Below are 16,474 nucleotides of genomic sequence, written 5' to 3'. Positions count from 1 at the left end.
ATCGTAGTCTTCAAAAACACAAATGGTTGCTGTACTGGTCTTATACATAAGGTTTGATGTGATGTGAATTGGTGTGATTTGAATTAGTGTAAATCTAGTGTAATAACATTTAAGAAGAATATCAATGTAATCATATCTAATAGTTAATGAAACGCTTGTCCAACATAAATGTATATGTATGTATTATTATATATAATTATTTGTTTTGTAATTGAATGTGCAAAAAAACACTACTTACACTAAATGAAATAATGACACATTTCCATCTAAATCCATTATGCAATTCACTTTATTGCCAAGTTGATTTTAAGTATACTAACAAACAAAACAAACATGACATTTTTCACATTGGCTTTTAACAAAATAAAAGCCTTATCAACATGATTTTATCAAGACACCATAATTAAATGAAATTATAAAAACCCACAATAGAAATGTACACATAAAATTCATTATAAAACATTTTGACATGCAATAAATACATTCATTTCTCTAAGCAAAGTAAGATCAATATTGACAATGAAATGCAGAAAATGCAAAAATACTGTTTGGTTAAATGTATTGCTTTGAATTGTTTTCATGGTATAAACTCTTGTAAAACCACAAAATGAAACAATGGACATTATTGATGTTTCATGGACGTTTGCTTCACGCCTGCTGAAATAAGATCCTGTCTTCCACTGAAAAATATAATTTCCATTTTAAATGAGTCATGTATGCTCTGTTGTGTATTTTCTTTTCCATTCATCCCAATGTTACTGCTGTCTGCGTGGCACTCTGTGTTACTGATGAACTTTCTTATGAATCACAACTAGTCATACAACCACCTCGAAACATCACACTGATCTCCATTAGATCAAAATCCATCACTTCTACCCTTCGCCATTTCCCAAAACCAGAATGTTTTGTGTGTGTGTGTGTGTGTGTGTGTGTGTGTGTGTGTGTGTGTGTGTGTGTGTATGTGTGTGTGAGGCCCCTGAGGCTCTGTAACATTTTGGCGCAGGTTTTAGTGTGTGTTGGGTGGAAGCTGTCAGTGGAATCACCTTTTCTTTAATAATGGCTTTTTCTATAAGAAGCGACAGTCCAAACGGAGCAGGGAAACCTAATTAAATCTGATCTAATATGGACTGGAGCAGCAGTCTGCCATGCAGCTGTGTGTGTCCACGTGTGTGTGTGTGTGCGTGCGTGCGTGTGTGCGTGCGTGCGTGCGTGCGTGCGTGCGTGCGTGCGTGCGTGCAAGTGTGTCTGTGTTTGTTGTGTGAAATATATACATTCAAATCTTCTCCTTGACCAACTTTTGCTCTTCCAAATTCCTGCTTGTTTTGTCCTTGCTCTTTGTTTGTCTTTGAATTTAAACTTCTGGAGCAGAAGTTGTACACTGTAAACGAAAAGATTCCAGCCAAAGTCCACTTAGTTTGTCTTGTATGTGTTCAAGGTAGAGACAGAAACAGAGGTCCAAGCTAAACAGATGGAAGACGACACGTTAGCCAGAACCCCCTTTTCTATTCAACTACAAAGAGCCTACTGTGGGTTGTGTACTGATTGGATGATAATTGTTAGGTCTGGAAAAAGGATGACATCTCTGAGGGCACGCTGACATGAACATTAACATTTACAAGAAAAAAAAACCTTGACAATGACCTGCAGCAATAAACAATGAAAAGGCAAAAAACTACATTTCCTCACAAGATAATGTCCAAAAAGAGGGAAATGAAACAGAGTAAACTCACAGAATGAATAGGTGAAGAGACTCACAAAGCAGCCAGCTTTTCCTGGTGATTTACTGAAGGTTGTGACTATCAAGCACGGGCTATTTTTCTCTCCGTTTCTTTTTCCTCTCAACTCCGCTCCCTTACTTGTTCTCTCCATCTCAGTGCATGACTTGGCTGGTGCAGCGGAGGCCCGGCTCAATTGTGCAATTTCATACATGTTTACTTTACTGGCATCTTTCTGAGCATATTTTCCCCCGAACATTTCCCCTCACATTATTCTGCATTTCCTCTACAACGATATGCTGCCTTTAATCTCCCTTTGTAAGCCTTTTCTTGGCTTGAGGATCAGAATATAATAATGATGTCAGACCTTTTTTTTATTTGGCCCGTCATCTCCTGTATTTTAACACATGCCACAAAGTTCGTTTTGGAAATTGATCAGGGTTTAAAGAAAAAGAAAGTAGCTTCTCACATAAACATTTAGACAACTATCTTTTTCAGCATGAAAAACAGCTGGAAGTAAGTGGATCGTGGGAGAGGAGGGAGGCAGCGGGCACTGTGGGTCAACGGTTCGTGTTGAGTGTAAGAAGAGAGAAGGGACAGAGAGCGGTGAGGAGGGAAGTTGTGCTTCGAGGTAACGAGGGCAGTGAGCAAGCATGGCAAAGCTCTGCACAAGGAGGAACAGGAGGAAGGCAAAAGAGAGCTAAGTGCCATGGGAAAGGCAATTGTGGGACTTCTAGGGGATCATAAGAGTAATAAAAAAATCACAATACAATGATTTTTCCAGAAAAGTGCAGTTTGGGGAAATAAATCTAAAGCAGCTGCTTGGAATAAAGACTCTTGAAAGTGTCAAATCTCTCTCTTGTACTTCACTCTGCTCCACTGTGGGAACGACATTCAGACATATAGATGGACAGGTGCACTTTGTGGACACATCAGAACACCGACACACAGGCATACAAGCACACATGCTTACACGAGCAGAATCAATACTTGTTATATTGAAGGCACGATTGTATTGGTTGACTTAAGTTGGAATCAGTTTTTGGTTTCAACACCAAAATAAGGCTTGAATATTAATATAATTTGGCTCTAGCTTACATTTAAAATGAGAAAAAGAAGTATGTACACTGAACCACAGTGGCACGTCTGCGCTGTGCTCTCATGCCACATTAGCCTCATAGAGAACTAATAATAATAAGGAAAAGTCAAAGTTGGTCAGAAGCTTAGCTCGACAATGCAACCCGTGGAAAATATAAAGATCGTCGTTTTGCTTTGAGCATCTGCTTCAGTCCTTTAGGCACACATCGTGAAATATAATAAATGTCAAACAACTATGATTGCAGATCGGGATTATACAGCCTGTCAGAGTCACATCGTGACCTTGAATGCTGCCGCCGGTAGAAAGCTTAAAGGCATACTTTGAATGTTTCAACATTTAACCTAAACCCTTTTTTGGCTACACAGGGCCATTGGAAGTCATCCAGATTTGTACTTCTATAGTGTTAGTGTTCTAAAAGTTACGGCCTGGGATGGTTGCCACAACATTAGAGAGAAATCGAGTGGCCTGAATAATAAAATGTTGGTGGTTTGTATTACTGCACTCTTTTATATTTGCATTCATTAATTTTTATTATATCAATTAATGTAACTAATAAATCGTTTGAAATGCTTAATTTTATTACTTTTAAAACATCTTCATCTAATCCACTTTGGTGGCAATGAGAGGTTTTCTGGGTTGTTGTGTCAAACAAATAACATTAATAATGGGATATGGCATAAAACACCAAGGGGCGGGTGGCAACACCAGTAAATTCAAACAAGAATTTTGTAATTTTTAATAATTGAATCAACCACAGAGCAATACAAATTCTGCCAGCTTTTTTAAAATTGTGATTTAGATTATAGTTTCTAGGCCCTCCATATTGATCAACCCTGCCCCAATTAAAAATATATATTCATCGACATAAATATTTACAAATATTGTGACGTATTCCTGTGACCAAAAGGATGCCAAACCATTTTATCCTCAACATCCTCAAGTTGTAACTAAATGTCTGCTTCGCCGCGCGGCCCTTGAAAGCCCATAATGTCGTATCGGCGTGACACTGAGCAGAGGTCTATTCCCAAAGAGCAAAGAGGGGAAGGAAAAGAGAAGATACAGTTTACTTGTTTTCTGAATGGAGGGTTTCAGAAGTACGAACAGGCTTTCATACTGAGACAATGGCTCGGATCCACCCTGCTGCGCTCTCCCTGCTCCTCTCCCTCCCCATTCTCCGTCTCTCTATCTGCCTCTGAGCAGAAACACACGGCACATCCTGCTCAACACAACACACCAGCCAAAGGTTCACTTCCTGCTCCTCAGCTCTTCTCCTTCACACCGACCCTATTCCCAGGACATGCATTAACGGCCCTCCGTAAGCTTAAATGGCATCGGGACATACAAACAGACAAGCAAACGCTTCCCCTCTCTACAGATACACAACCCCTCCGTCTGGCATACACATTAATGCAATTAGGCACATTTCAAACAGTGCACATCCTACAGAATGTTCTGCCATTATCTTGTTCTTCCCTCCTGCAAAGATTTGGAGTGACTGTGGAAACTTCTTTGTGTTATTTTAATGGTGTAAGGCATGGAAAAGGAGGAGACGGACTTTCATTCAAATAGTGAACGAGAAGGAGTGAGAGGACAGAAATTCCCACGACTGACACTTCCTTCTGCCCCAACATTTTTAGCACGTATGCACAAGCTGTAACTGTTTCATCGAAGCTATCCTTTCTTTTTATTTGTCAAAGAGCTAAACAAAAAAGTCCCAAAACTGGAAGCGGCATCCAAAACAAGCGGACATCTTGTGTGCGTGTCGGACTCCCGTCATTTCACCTCTGGAGAAAAAGGGTCACACAATTTGAGGCTAGTTTTCATAGTCGCCCTGCAAAGCCACTGCTTCTCTGTTTAGGGAAGTACTGGGAATACATTATGTCTTTTGGAGACATTTCAAAGCGCAACACCTGTGACCTAGACCTTGTATGTGTGGTTGAAACCAAAGATTGATGATGCTCACTAAAGTACGGTTCAGAAATTCACAAACAGCCAGTTAAGATACTACCAAAATGACTTTGCCTTATGTTGTAACAATGGAATTGGTCAGACCGGCACAAGCCTCTTTGAGGACAACACAATAGAAAATGTATACCGCATAGTAAAAATAAAAACAAAAAAGGTTAATATCACATGTTATCTCTCCACCATAAAACTGTAACAAGAAATGTATAAACACAGAAATAACCACAGGTTTAACACAGGACAACTGCCCTGTTAATATGAAAATGAAAATAAATCTGTGTGTGAGTGTGTGCATGTGTGTCTGTGTAATTGTGTGTGTTGATAATTCGAAGGTTTAGTAAAGCTTAGCGTCCCCATACTGGGTTCAGTCCTGAGGTAAGCACCAGTTTCACGTGCGCTATTTTCAGTTCAAACCAAAATAAAGGAAAGTAAGTGACAGAAAACAACATGTTTGATATGATCATATGCTACAGAAAAGAGAAGTCCTTAAATTACTTTTTTAAATTTTTTTTTTAACAATCTGAAAAACCAGGCACATTGTCTGTTTTTTTTTGTTTTTTTAAGCCTTTAAGATTCACCACGTCTATCACAGTATATATTTATGGCTTTAGTCTTCACATTCACCCACTGAGGTTGGCATTGGCACTATAGTGATCAGACATTGTTTATCTGAATCAAAGACCAGTAGATGTGGGGAAAAAAGAAAAGAAAAGGCCAGCATGTTCTTTGGAATAAACATTTTAAAGACGACAAATGTGTCGTCAACCCGCAACCTTTAAGTGCTCTTTCGTTTTCAAGCTGGAGGAACTTCTGGTCAGCCAACACAGAAATATGTTTGATACCAGTCCGGGATACATTTGCTCGGCTCGGATATTATGTTAATAAGTGGATCAGAGGGGTAAGAGGGGTAAGATGGCAGGCATGAAATGGGACATCATGCCGGCGAGCAGTGGAAATTGTCCAGGAGAAAGTGAAATTTCACAGGGATTAGTGAGGCACAGCAGCTGGGATGTGCTGTTCACCCGCTGGCTTCCAGGGGAGACCCACAAACCCCTTCTTATGTTCATATCACAGACAGATGAGCAGCTCGCTATGTGTGAGTGTGTGTGTTTGTGTGTGTGGAGGGACGGGGGGTGAAAATATGAGTGTGTTGAAGTGGAGCACATTTCAAGCTAAGGCACTCAGTTTGGCCTGTCAACAGTAGCAGGGGTCCCAGACAACAGACAACAGGGGAGGGAGGTCAAATGAGAGGTCGGACAGCGGAGCAGCATCCGACTACTGCTGCTACACGATGGATCAATGTGCTGCTGTGAATAGTAACTGACAATTATCTTTGCAATTAATTCTGTCTGAGCCTTTCTGTACGACTGCATCCATAATTGCAAATATGTCAGAGGCAAAGCCCAAGCTTCGTCTACACTATGAGATGCAGCTACGCTCATCATGAACAGGGATTAGTGTGTCATCAGTTGGGTATTTGCGATCATGTCCCAGTTATGAGATCTCAGGGCTGTGCTTACTGCATCTTAATAACAACTGAAAGCTAAGGGATGTTAATCAAAATACAAAGGAAGTTTGAGCTCAAGAAGGGTTACATACTAACACAAATGTAAGGCTGATTAAGCTACTATTACTGTCACAAAGTCGGAGCCTTTATCCGCACAAAATATATGGGGGAGTGGGTTACTTTTTTTAAATGTGGAGAAAATAAAACAGAGACTTTACCGAGATCCTGATGCAATTGCTCTTATCGTTTAGTCATTTCATTGCAACTTGGGACGCATGAAGAGAAGCTGAAGAGTAAGATACATAAATTGTCCAGTACCCCCAAAAACAGAAAACAATGAAAACAATATACATCCACCCATTACTTTAAAGTCCAGAAGAGTTGGCTTATTCATTCCTTATGTGCTTTTTTTGAACAAAGATGATACTTATTAGTACACAGGTTTAGGGTCAGATTGCAACATTTCCTTGCAACATTTTCTCTTTGGATTTCACCATACTACAAAAATAAATAAAACAATTTCATTTTGGTTTTCAATTTGTCACTTTGGCTCAATGGCTGTAATTTTTCAATGTTTTTTTGCATACACTCTACATAAATACTGCACTTGTTTGAGGGAGTGTCTCTTGGGCACAGAATAGCACAAAGGTTCTTTATGAAGGAGGACTTTAAGATACATTAGATGCATAGAAAGGCACTTACAGTCTACACATGTTGGTGAACAGACCAATTTCTCTTGGCCTGAGTCTGAGGTGCAGTGGAGATATCGAGTTGAGGTGAATGGCTTTAGAATACTGCAAGTTATGTGTGCACGCACAGACCTATTGGTGAATGCCATTTATACAGGCCTTGTGGTCTTAGCTGGGTGAGTAGCGGTCAATGATGCGGGCGTCGGAGAGGGCCTGTTGGGCAGGGTGAAGGGGTTGGCCCAGGACGTCCATCTTGTCGTGGGAGATACCCAGGTGCTCTGATGCCAGTTTGGACAGCGGGTAGAGGCTTTCCATGACCTTGGCATCAGCAACAAGTTGCTGCTGGGCTTGGATGAGAAGCTCATTGGCCTTCTCCTGCTTCAGCCCCAGATGCTCTGCTGCATATTTACTAAGCGGATAGATGCCCTCAGCAAAGTCCAGCTTCAACTTCCCATCTGTGGTCAGGCCCCCTGCAGTCCCTCCACTGCTGTGCATCTTCATGTGGCTGATGAGGTTGCGCTGCTGCGCGAACTTTCCCCCGCACACCTGACATTCATAGGGCTTCTCCCCGGAGTGGATACGCATGTGCTCGGTGAGGCGGTACTGGCGGGTGAAGCGCATGCCACACGAGTCGCAGGCAAAAGGTTTAAGGCCCAGGTGGCTGCGCATGTGGCGGGTCATGGTGCCCCGCTGCGTGAACTTCTTGCCACAGATGCTGCAGGGGTAAGGCCGGGTCAGCCAGTGGGTCTTCTCATGCTGCCGCAAAGTGGCCGGGTCTTTGTAGGACTTCTCGCAGGAGGAACAGCGGTAGGGTCGCATCATCTCCCCGATGCCCCCTGAACCCAGCCCCTGGCTGGACTTTGTCTCCAGGTGGGACAGACTGTTCAAACTGTTGCTGCTGTTCAGGCTCCCATAACCGTTTGTATTGCTGCTTATGTTTTTGGTGCTGCTGTTATTGCTGTTTCCCATCTCCCCACCAGAGTTGCCATACAGCTCTTCTTCCGTGTGTGTCTCCACATGTGCATTGAGCTGCTCTGAGCTCGGGAAGCCTTTGTCACAGGGGATGCAGACATAGAGATTGTCCCCGAAGCTCTCTGGCTCATAAGGCATGTGGAACCTCCCCATCGGTCCAGAAGGGGACGGGCGGCCTTCACTGCTGCCTGTCTCCTCTGTGCCTGACCCGCTCTTGTCGTCTGCTCCTTCACTCTCCTCCCCGGCCTTGTGGTGGTTATGATGATGGTCTCCATTTTCACCCCCCTCCTCCTCATCCTCATCCTCATCTTCATCTTCAGCTGTGTATGATAGTGGCTCATGTTTCACCCAGCGGTAGATGTTTCCCATATCTCTCCCCGCCTCTCCAGCTTCCGTTGGGGTGTCGGGGCTGGGGGGGCATGGGTAGCGATCTCTGGCCTGGGTGCCTGAGCGGTGCAGGTGGGGGAGGTGTGGTCCAAGAGACTGGTTGAGATGGGGGAAATGTGGAGGAGTGAGGGAGCTTGCATGATCGGTTGAATCCATTTTTTCTGAGGGAAAGGCCCTTCCATTTGTCCCCTGCATGGGACTGATGCGGCCGCTCAGGGTCCCATTTCGCTCCTCATCATTGTGAGTGTTTGCCAGATGGGATCGAGAGGGTGTGTGCTGCGAATGGGAGTTGGGGCTTTTCTTGGAGAGATCAAGGCCGTAGTTGGGGGAGCAGTTCCTCTCAGGGTGGGCTGAGCGCCCAAGCTGGGCGGGCAGAGCTGGCTGCAGGGACGGGAACACCTGAGAGCCCTGGATGGAGGTTGGAGCATACAGCTCCCCAGCATGAATGGCTAGTCGATGGGGAACTAGCTCCTCTAGTGGTGATGCCCGGGTTACATGGCTGTTCAAAATTCCTCCTGGAGGGCAAGATTGAATGACAGGAGTAGAAATTCTATACCTGCCACCACTCCCTAAACCCATGCTGTTGGGCCCCATCTTTGGGTAGGGCAGAAATGCAGGACCTGGGCGGGGAGGGTACTTGCCATTTCTTTTCAGCTTCTTTTTGCACAAAGCCACTAAGTCAAGCAGCTGAAGGTAGCTGGCAGCTGCTAAGACAGCACCTAGATTGGGTTCAGTGGGAGAAGTGGGATCTCCCTCACTAAGGCGGCCTGTGTAGATGTAGTCCAGAATGACCCTGAAGACCCCTGGACTCACCATCTCGTGGTCGAGGTTGATGAGATTGTCATGGACCACCAAAGATTTCAAGTAGAGGCTGCTGGCAGCCAGAATGTTCTTGTGAGCTCTGAAGAGGGCGTTCTGCACCACAATGATAACATCACACAGGAAGCCTTTGGTTCGTTGGCTGTTGAGCTGCAGGAGGAGATCCCTAGCATGACTTGGAACTTCCATGGCACCCAGCATCGTCTTCAGTCCGCCACCTGCAACAACAGATATCTGTAAAACATCATGCAGCAGTCAGTATATATATATATATAGAGAGATATATATATATATATATATATATATATATATATATATATATATATATATATATATATATATATATATATAGAGAGAGAGAGAGAGAGAGAGAGAGATATATATAGATATATATCTATAGTCAATACACAAAAGCACAATAAATGTGTCATTTTTTGCACCACAAAAATGATTGTTGATGCATTGACTGAAAATAATCTATGAAATCTATGATTTATACATCAGACTATATTAAAATATATCTGAGCAGTTTGAATGCCAAAAGGTTTTATTGCCTTCAGAAGAGTAAAATAAATTCTCAAAAATGTGGAAACAAAATATGCATATACGCATACATCTATGGGGATTAATAGAGACAAATTAATTAATAACAGACTTCCTTTTGCAACATGACACATCACTTAATTAAATTCCATTTGAATGCAAAGTCATAGATAGCTAGAGTTTACACAATCATGTTTAATTCATTGATTCCACTCAATGGAACATGCACAAAAGCAGAACTTTGTGAAGGTGCACATGGATGCTACTTAGTAGAAGTGAACTTTTGCTAAATGTGAGCAGTTGCAATGGTTTTCTCATTATCAGAAATTCAAGTCTACACATTCACTTCCTCTGCAGTGAGCAAGAAGAAAAGAAAATCCAAAATTCTAAAAATGGCAGTTCTATATTTTGTAACTGTGGCTGCCTGATAAATTATTCCAGAAGTGGTGTGCATGGTTTTAGGTAAATAAAGCAAGGGATTAATGTTTCACAAGTATGATAAACAGCAGGTATAAACCTGTGAGGGACGCACACATCCAAAAAAAGATGGATCTTTCGGCTCCCCTTTCTGCCCAGTCATATAAGGAACACCTAACGCACGCGATGTAAATCACAATTACACGGTTCAATTTCTTAGATATATCATTTGAAATGAGCTCCAGGAATGTAATGCACACACACACTTAGATCCCCCCCGCCCCAGCCCCTCACACACACACACATACACACACACACACACACACACACAAACACTCAAACAGCCACACTAATTGTTCCATCAAGCCTAAAATAAACTATATCAGCTGCATGCATGAAACACCATGTATTGTTCAACCAGTGGCATCTGAGGATAGTTTACATATCAGATTAAACGTCTCGAACCGTCCCTAAGGGTTTAGTCTCACTGATGGGAAACAAGCTACTAAATAAATATCATGTCATCCGTCTGATTATGGGGTTCCTGACTCCAGCTCATTCACTTCTTGTTTATTTCATTCAGTGTACACACTCAGCACAAGAATAAGGAAGTATGAAATTGGTAAAAATACATCCGGACAAATTAGTTACAAAGGAATTCTGGAGAATCCTGAAAAAAAAGTGATATGACTAATATCTTCTCTCACAATAAAAATAAATCTCAAATTTAACCAATTTAAAAGACACTGTCTCCTCCGAAACCTCAAGGTCACTCGTAAATACAATTGTCGCTGTGTATTTTGATAAACGCATGTTCAGCATCAGGCGTATAACATCGGAAGGAAACACTGATTTCATCAGTGATGAAATGGAAAATTAAAAGTCAGAACAATCATGATATCCAGCTAGTTTTTGGTTCTCTCCTCATATCTATACTTAGACTTGTATGCTTTTTATTATTTATTATTTGGTAAATATATTTTTAAAAATGTAAAAAGATGGGTAAGACAGATTTAGATAGGTTTACTCTCCATCATGTCCCCAGTTGTCATCTAAAGTATTTCCACTTCTGGTTTCTGTCTGGCTTTGATTACTCAACAGTCATATTTTACTATAAATGTAATTGTCGGTCAGATCAAACTTGTTTAGAAATGAGAGTGATATGAGGAATAGACCAAGTACTTTCCACAACATGCTGAACTTTTGCAGTCTCCATTGCATTAAGGGGTGTTTAGCTTACTGTTACTGTTACTGTGACTGGTTACTGCGTGGAGCGTGGTGACACGTTGTGTACTCACACACACACACAATCAGTGTACATTCTCGTCTGCATGCGGTCTACTGAGCCGTATTACGCAAAATTGCATCACAGAGCATAACAGAAAGTTCAGTCTTCTTTATACGCTGATTTATTATGTCAGATTTTTGTAATTTTTTTACAGAGCTTTTAAATCCACTTTTTTGTTTTCGTTCAAATTTTGTACAATATTTCGTGATGCAATAAAAAAGAAATCTCATGCACAAAGCAACATTTAAGTCCACTTGCAATGTGCTGTGCATACAACAAATTAGTTTTGCTAACAACAGTCAAGGTAGCTGTGGTTTATTGAAAAGCTATAACTTAAAATATATGAAAATATCTGAGCTCACTGTTCGGATGTAAAACATGTTTTATATAAACTCTTGATCTGGAGGGCATGTGTCATCCTATAGGAAGCCATCTATGATCGCAATGATCTGTAGTCAGAGAACACATCTTAGAGCAAGCTATAATGTTCTTGGACGCACATACAAAGTCTTCCCTTTGCATGTATGCTGTTTCCATCTGATAGCATTCCTTTTAACGACCCGTCAAAATGATGGAAACTTAGATGATGGAGATGTAGTTTGTATCAATGGCATTCAGTTATTTGCATTAGATTAATATTAATTGCCCCTGTGTTTTCTCTGTTTTGTCACTTTTGTGGTTTGGGGTGAAGCGTGAGACTACACTTCCTACCTCTACATGCAGCCCCAGTCACATAAACACTGGAGACATCTGCTTAAAACATTGTGTTGACATTTTGTTTTCTTTCATGTCAATTTGCTGCCCATGCTCATGCCTCCTTGTTTATTTTACAGCCCATTTTACCATGTTCAATTTATGAGGCAACACAAATAGCAACAATATATATCTCACTGTCGTTTTATACTACTTTAACCCAACTCGTTTATTTTTTGTCATTTTTTGTGTAACCCACAAGAGGCAAATAACAGCTTGAGTTTCACATTTTGGGGAGAACAACTGCATCTGCAAGCGCAGATCGAGCAGCAGCATCCACGATAACTGAATACGTCGAGTTTTAGTCTGGTCATCAAACACACCATGCAGCATAAGAGTCAGTTTCCTGTGTTATTTCTGTAATCGCGCATCTAAAAACCATCACACATTTATAACATATTGTCGGAAGTATGACAGCGTCCTAATCTTGATAGGAACCGAGTCAACCGTTGGTTGAGCAGATAACGCATAATCACGTGAATGTGATAATGTTATAATCAACAACTGCAGCAGATTATTCAATCTTATGAACGTTACTCGCAATTATTATTTGTAATAACTTCTCCAGATCGATAGACATAAACATTTATTTTAAAATGACATTAAATCCAAGCTGTGAAAGTTGCATATGCCTGTGTCGATCAGCACGATGTGAAGTTCACTGCTTAACGACATTTTGAGGACTGCTCGTCAAGTTGCCGGCTGACTGTGTGTCGCGCGCCTCCTCGCAGTGTCTCCAATCTGCTTAACTTTACTCTTCCCATGTTGTCACGAGTGGCTGACTGCATCTCTGAGCTGCATCGCCTCGTCCTCTCAAGCGTCACCGTATCTCCGCCTAATCACCTCCAGAAACAGACCTGTTTTCAGCTCATTTAAGGCGTCTTCAGGGAGAATCAGAGAACCAGACAGCTGTTTCTTCTTCAGTGCTGTCCCCAGCGCTCGAGTTTCTTTCATAGGCTACACGTATATTAAACACTGGCTTTTATACAGGAAACCAGAAATTCATAAACTTAAATATTCCCCCCCAAATATCCCTATACTATTCGTTGGAGTGTATGTGTTCGGCTAAACGTATTACACATAGTGCTGGCCTGATTTATATTGTCTAAGAGACATGGTCATGATTTTACAGTTGCTTCCTTCTTAAATGTATTACTGAAGAAGTTAAAGTTCCCTTTTAACAGAGGTCGATGTTCCCTTTAACTTTTGCATTAGAGTTTTTTTAAACATTTAAAAATAATTTAACTTGAAGGTGAAAGTGAAATCTTAAATTCGGAGATTTTTTAAAGCATATTGTAATCACAATTCTTCATTACATTTGACTGATCCGGAATGATTTTAGTAATTAATTGAGTGCTTTGTGTTGAATTAATTATTGGAAAGAAATACAGATTTTTAACCGACTCCAATTAAATGCGGTAAAAAAGAATAAGCGCAGTCGATATTAAAATCATACTGGAATAAAAACGAAGTAAAACGCGACATGATATCAAATACAAATGTGTAAACGATTCATTAAAAAAAAACATATGAACTCTCTGGAACCATGCACTGAACAGTTTAATGGATAAAACCCAACATATCGAGCTTCCCCTGTTCTGGTTTGGAGGCCTGCTCGTGTACAGCATATCAGCTCTTACCTGCATGCCCGATGTCTTCTGCCATCCGATCTAAGTCTCCCTTAATGATCATCTCAGCAGTCTAGGAGTCATATCTGACGTTTCAGCTTTGAACTGCCAGCCTCCAAAAAACCATGCCAGTTTTCCGAGCGCGTCTGCCAGCTCTTTTTTTTATGATTATTAATTGATATGAATTTCTTGTCGCTCCTTAGGCCCGTCCTCCCACCCACTTTCCTCCCTCTCCCTCTTTCTGCGTGTCTCTGCCCCCTCCTCTCCCCTCTTTCTCATCTCCTCCTATAAAAAAATACGTGCTTTGACCAGCATCAGTTTCCTCTTATTTTTTTCTAGTAATTTCCTTAGCTATTTTTGAGCAATAACGCGCACCGGGATGATAATGGACCCTCTATGCGCCTTAAGTGTTTTAGCGCCCCGTGTGATGTCAGTCTATAATAAAACTAAAAGGTAAAATCGAGGGCAGGAACTTCAAGTGACCCCGACTTGAACTTCTCAACACATCGTCTTAAAGAGACAGGCAGCCATTGTATACGCACGTATGTTGCATATTTATGATCAGGCAGCCCACTTAATCTTTGGAGAGAACTTTAATGATGAATATAACCGGTTTCATCAAGAGTTGTTCGAGCTTTATATGTCAAGGACCTTCAAGGAATTAGATCCCCCCCCCCCCACACACACACACACACACCATCATATTTAATATCAGTCTGTCCCTGAGGCCAAATTAAAGTCAAAACTGATCACAATGCCTGCTGCTTTATTGTCAACATTTTGACAATTCATTCAGAATTTTTCATTCATTGTTTTCTTTTTAATTAAGTAAAATGAATAAAAGAAGGTGTGTCTCACCTGCAGACCTCCCCTGAGAACAGCCCCCGAGTACTCGTTTTTGGAGTCAAAACATTCTTATGATAAGCAATCAAGGCACAGCTCTATGCCATACCATAGAGCCCACTACTGGTTTATATATCTTAAGCCTACATCGTATGCTGGAAATCTCCTCCACACGACCAAATGTATATATAATTTAAATATGTCAAGTTAAAAAACTGAGAAATACAAAATGAGTATATGACTGTAAATCCGATCCGCGTGAGGCCCGACGCGCTCATATGATCCAGATGCGTTGACGCTGTAACGTCACTGAAGGCTTCATCAGGACCATCGGCTCAAAACCAAAAGACATATACAGTACCAACTTGGATAAACTCATCAGAGTAGTCTCTTAAAACAAGCTGCTCAGAGAGTCACAGTGTCACTCACGCGTCTGCGTGAATGCCATCAATGCCTCTCGGCCGTATCACAGTCTTACCTCGGACTCATGTCTGGTGCTCTGGCCGTATGTCTGCGCTCCTTTTCGGCATTCCCTCATTAGGACCTCCGCAGTTTCTGCCGAGTCCAACTCTCTCTCAAAAGCTGTCTTCTGCCTAATTGTGCAGCCCTCCGTCTCCCGGTTTCCCCCCCCCCCCCCCCCCTCTTTTCACTCTCTTCCGTACACTGCTATCTCACGTGTTAACAAGACAATCTGACACTTCAGACGATCCGGGGTCCGGACAGACCAAACCTGCTGGAGGAGACTTCACGCGCACAGCGACACCCAATGGGGGAGCTTGGTGGTAGCGAGTCCTATTGGTCTTATCACGGAGATCATGCTGTGTGTGTGGGGTGGGGGTGGGGTGGGGGGGTGGGGGGGGGCACCATATGAAACAACACACAGTAACCTATAAGGCTACAATGTTACATTATTGTATCTTTATTGTTAATGCATTTACATGTCAGCTGTGTGTTTCAGATACACTGCATGGTATAGTTTAATCATATCATATAGGCCGATTATATGTATGTGTGTAAAATTATAATTTGCTTTAAACTAAACAGTTGAACAAAAGCCATTGGATAGATGTAGTGGAGTATTATATTTCCCTCAGACATGTAATGGAGTAGAGTAGCATGCAATGTTTTACTAAATTACAAACACATAAATAAAATAGTCTAAGTGTAAACATTTTTTAAAAAGTCTAACAAAGTTGTAGCCTAATAAAAAGGACTGTCTTTAAATAAATTGCACTCCAACCTTTCATGCAAAAGAAACAATGCCCTTTGATATTATATGTATGACAGTTTGTGGGTTTTTTCTTGTTGTCTTTTGGTTATTACCATCACTTAAGGCTTGATTGTTTCAATTTATTTAACGCTGAGTCTGTATATTGCTACAAAGACTTCAGTGTCTCCAAAAAAGTAAATGTCAATGATTTTTTCCCCCCGTACACTATCGCAGGAGTCATTAACTTTCTATAAACATTCATTCTAACACATATTTAATCGGCTGTATTTGGACGGATTGTGTCTGTTGTTATCCATTCATGTCTTTTCTGAGACATCCTGAGGTGTTTGAAAGACCGCAGATTGAAATTGATGAAACTACTTATTTCACCATCGCTTAGGTCATTAACAGACAGCCGATGTGCTCCAGTGAAAACACTGAACTGACTGAGGCCTATTTATGTTTGTTTTGATCACAACAGCAGCTGACAATCTCATAAAGCATGTCGGGTCTCTTCCTCCTGAAACTATCCAAGTTTAAGGTGCTGGTGTAACACTGAAATGATCCGAGCCACCCCAAGAGTGGAGGAAGGTATTGTCTCTCACTTCCATGTTCCCTTGATGAACTGCTGATAACCTC

The 16,474-nt window shown here is 41.5% G+C and overlaps 1 protein-coding gene across 4 annotated transcripts; it reads right to left on the bottom strand.

Annotated features, from left to right (window-relative positions):
* Nucleotides 1–283: 283 nt before the first annotated feature.
* hic1 (hypermethylated in cancer 1) lies at nt 284–15,321 on the bottom strand. 4 transcript variants are annotated; one of them, XM_034549118.1, is made up of 2 exons: nt 15,104–15,321; nt 284–9,371 (listed from the first exon to the last, which is right to left on the bottom strand). In XM_034549118.1, the coding sequence occupies exon 2, from the start codon at nt 9,352–9,354 to the stop codon at nt 7,144–7,146; it is 2,211 nt and encodes a 736-aa protein (XP_034405009.1). In that variant the 5' UTR covers nt 9,355–9,371; nt 15,104–15,321; the 3' UTR covers nt 284–7,143. The 4 variants fall into 4 exon arrangements, with proteins under 4 accessions (XP_034405009.1, XP_034405006.1, XP_034405008.1 ...); XM_034549115.1 differs by having other exon boundaries at nt 284–9,387; nt 15,104–15,237; XM_034549117.1 differs by lacking the exon at nt 15,104–15,321 and adding an exon at nt 13,795–13,948 and having other exon boundaries at nt 284–9,387.
* Between the last annotated feature and the right edge of the window lie 1,153 nt (nt 15,322–16,474).

This window comes from Cyclopterus lumpus, chromosome 13 (genome assembly GCF_009769545.1).
Source record: "Cyclopterus lumpus isolate fCycLum1 chromosome 13, fCycLum1.pri, whole genome shotgun sequence".
Taxonomy (NCBI): domain Eukaryota; kingdom Metazoa; phylum Chordata; class Actinopteri; order Perciformes; family Cyclopteridae; genus Cyclopterus; species Cyclopterus lumpus.
Note: the sequence above shows the minus strand (reverse complement) of the source record. Positions and strands in the feature narration are given on the sequence as shown.

What these genes read in the sequence shown, in the direction of transcription:
- hic1 (XM_034549115.1), bottom strand. Translation starts at nt 15,163, where the DNA reads ATGAGGGAATGCCGAAAAGGAGCGCAGACATACGGCCAGAGCACCAGA. An exon ending in GCACCAGACATGAGTCCGAG is followed by an intron (nt 9,388 to 15,103) that starts GTAAGACTGTGA and finishes GATGTTTTACAG; the next exon opens with ATATCTGTTGTTGCAGGTGG.